At 41.5% G+C, this 9,937-nt stretch overlaps 1 protein-coding gene across 1 annotated transcript; it reads right to left on the minus strand.

The window, feature by feature from the left end:
* Positions 1-1,222: 1,222 nt before the first annotated feature.
* On the minus strand, positions 1,223-8,014 carry LOC309415905 (signal peptidase complex catalytic subunit SEC11C; the record flags this gene model as incomplete). Its single annotated transcript, XM_082013621.1, has 6 exons — positions 1,223-1,357; positions 1,789-1,846; positions 3,116-3,235; positions 5,414-5,563; positions 6,442-6,551; positions 7,973-8,014. The coding sequence occupies 6 exons, from the start codon at positions 8,012-8,014 to the stop codon at positions 1,304-1,306; spliced, it is 534 nt and encodes a 177-aa protein (XP_081869747.1). The 3' UTR covers positions 1,223-1,303.
* Between the last annotated feature and the right edge of the window lie 1,923 nt (positions 8,015-9,937).

Genomic DNA, 9,937 nt, shown 5'->3' on the forward strand with positions numbered 1-9,937 from the left:
TATTCTGACATGCCATTTAGTATACTCATTTTATTTCTACACAATCTGACACAAAGTAAGTAATTTTTATAATACAGTTTGTCATGAAAACTGCTTAGTAGGACACAAAAGAAGCAGTATTACTTGGAAAGATTGTCTGCCTTTCAGCACTAGCAGTTACAACAGAAGAGGTCCCATTATTGTATAATAGTATATTTTTGTAGAGGCAAGGGATTACAGAAGCAGCAAAACTCCATAGGAAAAAAGCATCATGCTGTTCCTTATCAAAGCTACAAAAACAAAGCAAGCAAGGAAAACAAGTTCTGCTTTGTTGAAGGTACAACATTGACATTTAAAGCCAAGAAGGTAAAAATACAGAATTTCATACAAGACAGTTATCAGGTAAGTTTTAAAATGAAAAATCCATTTTATGTTTAACACTATCTAGGTATCATATGATAGAAGAGAACAATACATTCTCAAAACCAGAATATGAGTTAAGTAATATTACCAGTAAGGGTAAGACATGAGTACACTACTGTGCTATTCATTCCGTAATTTACAAGTGTTAATAAAGCCCCATAAAAATCTTTTTGTTAGGTTTGTTTTAGAGCTAGGAACATAAAGGCAGAATGGTTAACAGCTTGAGTTCTAGAAACATACACAGTCTCTAAAAATCAGGCCGTTAGATTTTTTTTTTTTTTTTGTCCCTACACCACAAAGGAGCAAGTTTCAAATTCAGGGAAAAAGCTCCAAGTTTCCATTTCTCAGTTCTTAATCAGAATGAAAGACCCTTTCTTGCCTATTTTTGTCAAACCATATCTAGACAGCTTTCTTTAGACCTAAGTCTGACTCAACTCCTACAACTCACTACCTGTTCCAACCCATATGCTGTGTCCCTACAAGTACTGATAAAAACAATTTGGATGGTTGTAAAAAGAGGCAGCACTGGCAGAAATTAAAAATAATCAAGGAAAAAAAAGAACAAACAGAAGGGACAAAGTGGGTTCAGATGCAGTACCACTTAAGAAAAACAACACAGCATGTCAAGGAGTGCCATAAGCTGCTTTAGCACATGACAGTCAGTCTTCCAGACAAGCAAAAGGCTAACTGAAAGCAGCATCTATTTAAGACAGTAAATATGCCATTACATAATTAACAGCCAAAAGCTTTACTCATTAGTTGTACAGTTTATTTAGACAAAACAAAGGCTTGTACAGTTTTGTAACTGTATACAGAAATGAAAACATCTGAAATATATTAGGTTTTTTCCCCCCAGTATATTTTACTTTATACTCTGTTCTTGGAAAAGGTGACTTTATTTTCAGGATTCCCGTTTCAGCAGTACATATGCTCCCATTACTGCCAGAAGAGCATACTGCAAAAGAAAGTAGAGAATAAAGACTGATTATAATTTCTCTTCACAGAAGCTCTGAAATTACAAATTGTTCAAAGCGTGCCCTCTCCAACATCACACCTTCTAGATGAATACACAATTAGAGTTGTGTTCTTACAGAATTACAGGAATATTTTAATGTGACCATATTCATTATAAATAGGCATCACAACTGTATATGCTTAACCTACGACATTCCTATAAATTAACTGTTTGCAAATGATTACAAATACTTAGTTCTATTGGGTAACAGACAAGCTAAAACAAGCAAGAAAACACATCTCCTTTTACATTAGGTACCAAACCAGAGAAACAGATTTATTAACGTGTATTCTTACATGCAAGATTCTTACTACCTTTACTTGCTATTTTATAGTTTTAAATTCAAGTATGGAAAATGTCTGTATACATACCTTAAATTTTGGATAGTCATTCATTATTATAGTTACCATACCAACATAAGGCAAAAATCTGTAATTGACATAACAGATGAATGTAAAATTAACCCTCAAATATTACACAGAAACGTTTCAGTGTTACTCAGTCTTGAGTATTTTAGATAATGGATTTCAGAGGAAAAAAAAATTCAGCTAGACAGCAAGAGCTTTAAAGACAATATGTACTTAATGAAAATTTGGGAGCAAGATCTCTCAGATTTCTCTCTCCTCCTGTGCTTCATCTTGCTGTGTATTATTCATACCATTAAAAAATACACATGGATCCCAGCAATGGCAAGTACATATCATCATAATGAGGGGTACCCACAAAAGCCTAACATCCTACAACACAGGGGAATCAGCTTTTCAGGGTCTCCTGTTGTTCTGCAGCTATAACAGCCCTATAATCTAACAGGGAAAGGGTTTCAAACTAATAAGGAAAGTATTTAAAATTAGCATTTAACCTAGTCTACCAGCATTAAAGGTTTGGAGGGGCACTTGTTCTGTTTCTTTTTATTTAACTTGAAGGGACAGAATCTTAAAAAAAAAAAAAAAAAGAGAAAATAAATATTCTTGCAGAAAAGTATTTTGTACTGTTATGCAAGTTAACCCTATATTTATGACAACTTGTGGAGCTCTTAAATCGGGCAAGAAAATACACAAGTATACAGGGCGACAAGAAGTCCTGCTTGCCACTGGGTTTGGCCCATGACATTAATCCGAGGCTACTGGACAGAGCAGAACTCACTCCACGCTTCTCATGGCACTTCTAGGGCGCTCACAAAACAGACAATACTTTGCCACAGGCTCTAAAGCAGCAGCATTCCAAACAAGAACAGCGTAAAGCAATCATTTACGCTTGTCACTAATGAGTATCTAAATGCAATTTTTTTTTCCCCTTAGATAAAAATTTAATCAGATTATTTGAGAAAAATCTTAGAGATTTCATCTCAGCTGGGGAAGGGGATAAAGTCAAAAGCTCAAACCTTGTATAAAATTCCTGTGGAAATAATTTCTTAGTAATTTCTAGCAATTACAAGGATAAGTTGGTTAATTTTTGTATTTACTGGTGAATTATTTGTTAAATGTGCCATTTAAAAAACCAAAAAATTTCCACTCTCCACATCAGTGAGAGAACTACAGAAAGCAACTTCCCAGGTAAAGTAGTTCTTTAAATTATTATTTCATTTAAGAAATTTAAAAAATACCATACCAGATCTAGTTTGTATCAACAGGAGAACTGATTTAAATTCCAAGTTTTCTATTTTAGTTACAAAGAACATAGATATTTTTTATTACTTACCCTCTCGCTCTTCCAACAACATCCTTCTTCTCTAACCAGTTCTGACCTTCTTTGTACAAGCCTCTATCATCAACTTCATTATTATCACCTTTAGTCAGAAATTTGACGTTCCCATTTTCTCTAGAAGGCAACAAGGTGATAAACTAAATACCACTTGATTTAAAAACCTCAATTAATGTCTACAAAGCACAAAGAAGATGAAAAGTGCTACAAGATTAGATAACAATGTTTACTTCCAGTCCTGCCTGTCCTGCTTATTTAACAAACACCATTAACATTACAGACTTTACTGAGAGTCAATGAATTTTAACAAGAAATGCTTTTAAAAACACTCACAGATTTTCATTTCATGTAAGCAATTACACAATGAACATGAAAGGGATATTGTCCGTCCAGGGCAGGCACCAAACTTCCTCAACAAAAGCAGTATGTGCCTATCTGGGGAAAAAACCCCAACGCTCTGCTTTACCAACAGAATGGATATTTAACTCTGAAATACTGAATACCACCCTACTAAGACGTTCGGGGGTGGTGATGAGGTTTTGTTTGGTTGGATTTTTTCCCTTTACTTGGCTTTTTTTTTTTTTTTTAATGGTGGAGTAAGATCCTGTGCAGTTACCACACATTAGATAATGAATTTAATTGAATTTGAATCACAAATTTCAGATGAGGTAGACCCTAAAAATCTTCCCTTAGGAAAGAAAGTGATATAATACTACAATGCTTTAGGCAATTTTCTTCTAAGTTCTATACACTTGTTTAACTCTTGGTAATCATATGTATGTCAAAATAAAGCTTTGTCCTCCTTTTGACGGAAATAAAAGATCCTCTAAAGTAACTGCATCAAATTCAGTATTTTGTCACTAACATTGCAATACAGTTTTTACACTCATTAATTGTTAAACAATATAGTGAGTTCCAGGCAAAACCTCACTCACATTTGATATTTGTTAATGTGGCAAATGAAAAAAAAAAAACCCATGTAACCAGTCTTCAAATAACATCATGTGGAGAAAACATTATGTGGGGTTTTTAGGGGATTGTATGGAGAAATCTAAGCGACAGAAATGCCTCAGGAGGTGGGACTCCTCCCTGCCAGGGATGAATGCCTGCAGAGCCGGGCTGCTCCCTCGGAGCCAGAGCTGACATCCTGACCTCTCACAGCCATTGAGGCGGCTCGCTCCTTTTTGTAGGAATAGAGGTTTAAAACCCTGAACATGCCCAAATCCTAACCTTTCCCTGCTGTTTCAAATGAACAAAGTATCTTACACAACGTTTCGAACATGATATAATTTAACCACTGCTGCTAGAAAACCTGCCATGTTTCGCTCCCTTTCAAGCATTAGGCATATGTGCAGATAATGCATGCAAGACTTCAGTTCAATGCTCTCATTTAAACAAAGTTAAGTTTACAGTCTTCAAAAGTATTTTGCTCAAGAAGCTGCTAATGGCAAGAAATGATATCAAGAAACAAAGAGTTTTTATGATGACAAATTAGGTAATAAAAAAAAGAAAAAGTGGTAATTCTTGGATATACATATTTGTTTCAAAAAATGTGCTTGAAGAACAGATATTACTCAAAAGATAAACACCTTCAGTTCACAGCCAGGACCACCTCCTAAGGAGCAAATATGTCAATGCTTGCCACCTCCAGGTTAGCTTTTCGCTGTGCAGAATTGGAAACAGAATTGCCTCTCTCTGTTTGAGAACTGATATGCAATAAAGGTAGAAATAAGTAATCTACCTGTTGCTTTTCAGCATGAATTGTTGTTGGCATTGTCACTAACAGACACAAAAAGAATAAGAATCTCTTCTTTCATTCCGAGTCAAATCTCTTTTCTGGAAAACTTCAGTTAGCAAAGATCACACACTCGTCATACTTCATCTATAGTTCTGATTCTGAATCCTCAGCTTCTTCCAGAGATTTGCTTTTAGAAGTAGCTATTTCTCATAACCAAAAGCCCAAATTCTACAACAGTCCGTACAGAAGTGGACCCTGCTCCCACACATACTGCTAATGCTGGCAAAAACAACCTGTATGGCTTGTGTTACCAGACTTCTCCTTGGCATGGGTTTAGCTAGTTCAAACCTGAGCAACTGCGCTGAGGCACAGGCGTCAGGGTCTCAAGAAGTGCACCACAGAATTGGGGACAAAAGCGGATCACATCCTAGAGATGAGTTTTATCTTACAGCGTATCCTCACTTGCCTTTTTCATAAAATACTACCAAATCAAAATGTGAGAGTCATGGTGAAGGAAACTATATTTAGAAACAAGGAAAAATGCCAAGTTGCATTACTTTTCATGTATTTTGATTACTCTGTGAACTATTGGAATGTCTCTGCCTTCAACTTTAAAAACAACTATTTCACCAGCTCTGATTGGGTCATCATGGAAATTTGTTAAGAACAACAGGTCTCCCCTGTGAAAAGCTGGTTCCATGCTGCCACTACAAATGAAAAGAGACAGGTTATTAGTATTATGGTAAATGGAGAACCATAAAAACAAATAATATTTAATTCTTACAAACTCATGATTTTAACTGAAACCTGTAGCTTCACCCATTCAGTGACACTACACAGACATATAACACAACCCCAACCTCAGCAAGTCCCAAGCTGAGCCAGCCTATAGAATACTTTCTTACTGCCTCGGTAAGGAGGAAATAAGCTGTACAGAAAAGGAACAGCATTGTAGCTATGAGGAAGGAACAAAATGAGCCATGAGCCATTCTTGTTAGAAAACCAATCCATTAGTGAAAAGCAAAAACAAAAAAATTTCACAGTACAAAAGGAAGTACTTCTCTACATAGAAAGAATTTAATTAACATGAGCAAGAGTTATGTTTACATCAGTGATTACTAACGACCAGAAAATCCATGCCTTTTTTCAAAGCCTGCCATAGTATCTTTTCATAACAACCTTTAAGGTAGGATTCCAGATGCCATAAATAATAACATGAACAGATGATTCCCCATAACTGTTAGCTACTGCATACATTCCTTCCTGACACACATTCAATTTCTGTAAGGCTGAATCTTCCATGAGCATGTGTTTAGCTTCATGTATTTGATCAGCACTCGAGGACCTGCAGGACTGGCTCTTTATATACCACGTGTCTACTGCTTCTACAAACTTCAATGAAAACTAGACTGCGATTATGAAAGCAGCCTTTGCTAAGTGTCCAAAAACAGAAGGAAAAAAGTGTTTGAGTAGTTCTTTAAGTAGATGAAACGTCAAACTCCAAATCTACCCAAGGGGGAAGGAGAGGAGACAAAGGACAAAACAATATTTGGACTTTAACAAAAAAGCCTTTACATTGACTTACCTGAGCACCACAACAATAGGGCTTTCACTTCCAGTAATGACGATCAGCCCTTTCCATATCATAAGGGCAGAAGACACTATCATAGCAAAATTTAAGACTTGGTAATACAGCTATATGAAACAAGAAAATTGTTTTTAAAAGTTACTGCATTGTATTTCGGAGCACAACGTAGACATTCAACCCATATGCGACACTGAATCACAATCCAGGCACATGGACTTCTACGCTAAAATCGTATTCCAACAGAAGCCACATGGAATAGATTGCTGTATGGGCAATCCAACCATACTGCAGCCTAAAGTTTTAACCCATTGTGTGCCTCAACCTTGGCTTATTATGCCTGTGCAATATTCCCCATTTTTAGTGCTAGAAGCTAGTGAACTTACTAGCACAGACTTCTAAACTACAGGAAGCTATATGGCAGATGATCAAATCTATTTTGATCGCATGTCCCTGACTCCTACCTGAGCTCTTAAGTATTCAAAATACACATAAGAAATACTGTAAGATCAGTAACAGCAGACATTCAACAGTTATTTTTGTTTAAAAAGAGGAGCTGGGGGAGTAGAAGAGGGACAACAAAGGACCATTTCTTGCTATTGTCAGACAGAAATTTCTTATGTGGAAAATCTTTTATGAATTTGACTTTCTGCCCCAAAATTCTGTTGCTTCGCCAGCCATTGGGGCAATGGATACACTTTCTTCATCCTACTTCTTTTTTTTTTCCTCGGCAACATACGAAGATACACTGGTGGAAAATGACCCTGCCCATCTCCATTTATCATGTGGCTCACTAATGTAAAATATGGAACCAGAAATTTTCAGACCATCGTTCTAGTTTGACAATACATATGCTGGGATTTTCAGGTGTACGACCCACTTAACTTAGCGCTGGTCAAGCTTCAAAACCTGCTCCGAAGTTTTTGTGGATTTAAAAAAAATTATTAATAGATATTAAAAAAAACCAAACAAACAACAAGGGAGCGTTCACAACGTGGAAATCAGGTTTTTCACCAGTGTTATATTCTCCCTTCCAACCAAATAACTTCCAACCAAAATAACTATTTGCATAATCGCATAGTAACGGTAAGACATCTATTCTGAACTACAAGAGCTCAGAAATGCCCCCTTGCTTCCACATGCTGCACCTCCGGAATGAAGCCGGGTACGCACAGGAACGTAAAAGGACGGTTTCCCAGTTAAACCCCGGACCCGAAGCCCCACCAGGCAGCAGCCGCGCCACTCCGGGGACGGCCGCCGAGCACCGGACACGCGCTCGGGAAGGGCAACACAAGCGCGGCTGTGCACAACCCGCCCACAGCGCCGGCGGGGAGCCCCGCTCTCCGGAGCCCCGCACGGCTCCCCGGGGCCGCACGGCTCCCCGGGGCCGCACGGCTCCGGACCCCCGGCCCGTCCCAGCCCTGGCCGACTCCGAAGCCCCGGAACCTCTGAGCGGTCTCCGCATCCCGACCCGGCCCGCACACCCCGGGAACCCCCGCCTGGCCGAAGGCGGCAAAGCCCCGGCCGCTACCTGCCGCTTGTTCATGCGCCGCAGGTCCCCGAAGAGATCCATGGCGGGGCCCCAAGGAAGGGCCGCACCCAGCCGGCGGCGGGAGGCTACCGGCGCCCTCCCGGGAGGCTCCTCAGAAAGAGGCGCGGTGGGAGCCGCTCGCACCCCGAAACCCAGCACTGACCGCGGGCCGCAACTACCACCGGCAGAGGAGAACGGCGACGCAGGCAGCCCCTCTGCTCCCCGGGAGCTGTAGTCTCCCTCCTCCCTCCGCCCTGCTCGCACTTGGCGGGCCTCCGCGGCCATCCGAACTACAATTCCTAGCATGCACCGCCGCAAAGGGCCCTGAAGGCGAGGCCCCTCGCCTCCTGCCCCTGCAGGTGCCCGACCGATTTGCTGTCCGAGGGGGTTGCTCGGTGGGCGCTGAGACCCCACGATAAGGCAGTATGAGCCAGACTCGTCTACGGAGCAGCCAGCGGAGGCATCGGCCTACGGAGCCAGATCTTTTGGATCAGGCGACTGCCGGCAGCTGTCTCTGCGGCCGCCGCTGCGTGTGCGCAGCTCATTGGCGGGCCGAGACGAGGCGGGAAGGGGGGGCGAGAGAGGCAGAGCGTCCCGGTGGGGCGGGGTCAAGGGAGGGAAGGCCGGGAACGGGGCGGGGCCAGCGGGGCGGGGCCGTGCTGTGGGGGGGTGAGGGGCGGTGGCTGAGGGGAGCGGTGTTCGGTGGCGAGGCCTCGGCCTTTCTGTCAGAGGAGGTAACTGGAGTGGGCTCTACCTCAGCAAGCACTCGGAGCCAGGGGACAGCAGTCTGCCTCGCTGGCCGCGGGAGGGACCGTGGTCATCTCGTGCCAGCCGCTAACTTCCACCCCAGTGTTTGTTCAGGGGCCACTACACAGGCCTTGAAAAGAGAAAACCACAGAGTCCTAGAAGAAGCTATACTTCTATGTGGCAGCTGCGCAGTCCTTTCCGCAGTCCTTTCCGCAGTCCTGGCTACCAGCGGGAATGAGTTTGTGCTAGTCAGCAGCATCTCAGGTCCTCCAGGGCACTACAGGGAGAGTTTATACATAACAGCTATCAATTACAGCCTTCCCCTTCTCCTTCATCATGCAGGAACTGATGTTTGCAAAAAATGTGACATCTCAGAAAGTGGGGAGGGAGCTGGATTTGGTTCGGGCGTGATTTTGTGGATAATCCTCTCAGGGGGAATGCCAGATGAAGGAGTTTTGCCCATTGTTAGGCCGCTTATCCCTGTAGCACTGCTGTGGCGGTGCTCTTAGAGCTCTATGACTATGCAATGAGCTGGATTTTCAATTAATCCATGTAAAAATACTTCCAGATAAAAAAGATGGGGATCACGAAGAGGCAAGTATTTTTAAACTGCATTTTCTCCCAAATTCAGTGCATTGCCACGAACAGTAGACGTGGCGCTTCAGGATATAGTTTAGTGGGCATCATGGTGTTGGGTTGATGGTTGGACTTGATGATCTTAAAGGTCTTTTCCAACCTAAATGATTCTATGATTCTGTGAAGTTAACTTCTTTCCACGCAGAAGGGCTGACCATATGATCTCTGGAAGTCTCTTCCAGTTCTGCATTTGAATGGTTGCGTAAGTCTGAAGCAACAACCACCCAAACAGGTACAGGTCATTGCCCAGAACTTGTTGATTTTGTGGGAATTAAATGAACCAAACTAAGTGAGGTTTTCACCAAGTTCAGAATTAGCTTCTGAAGACTGGGAATGCCAATGGGAGAACAAAGAACACAGGGAAATACTACTAAGATAAACAGAAGCAAATAGTTTGTCTGAAGGAGCATTGGAAAGGTATTTCCAGTTTGCCAGAAGTTGCTCAATACTTTCTATTAGCAAACAGTTGGAAAAGAGTGACTGACAGTGGCAGAACTGGCATTAGATCACAGAGGAATGTGTAATGGTATCATGAATGGAGAGAAATGGCAAAAGGACACCAGAAAGAAAGGTCCAAGAACA

Source organism: Phaethon aethereus (genome assembly GCF_964289735.1).
Source record: "Phaethon aethereus genome assembly, chromosome: Z".
NCBI classification, from domain to species: Eukaryota; Metazoa; Chordata; class Aves; order Phaethontiformes; family Phaethontidae; genus Phaethon; species Phaethon aethereus.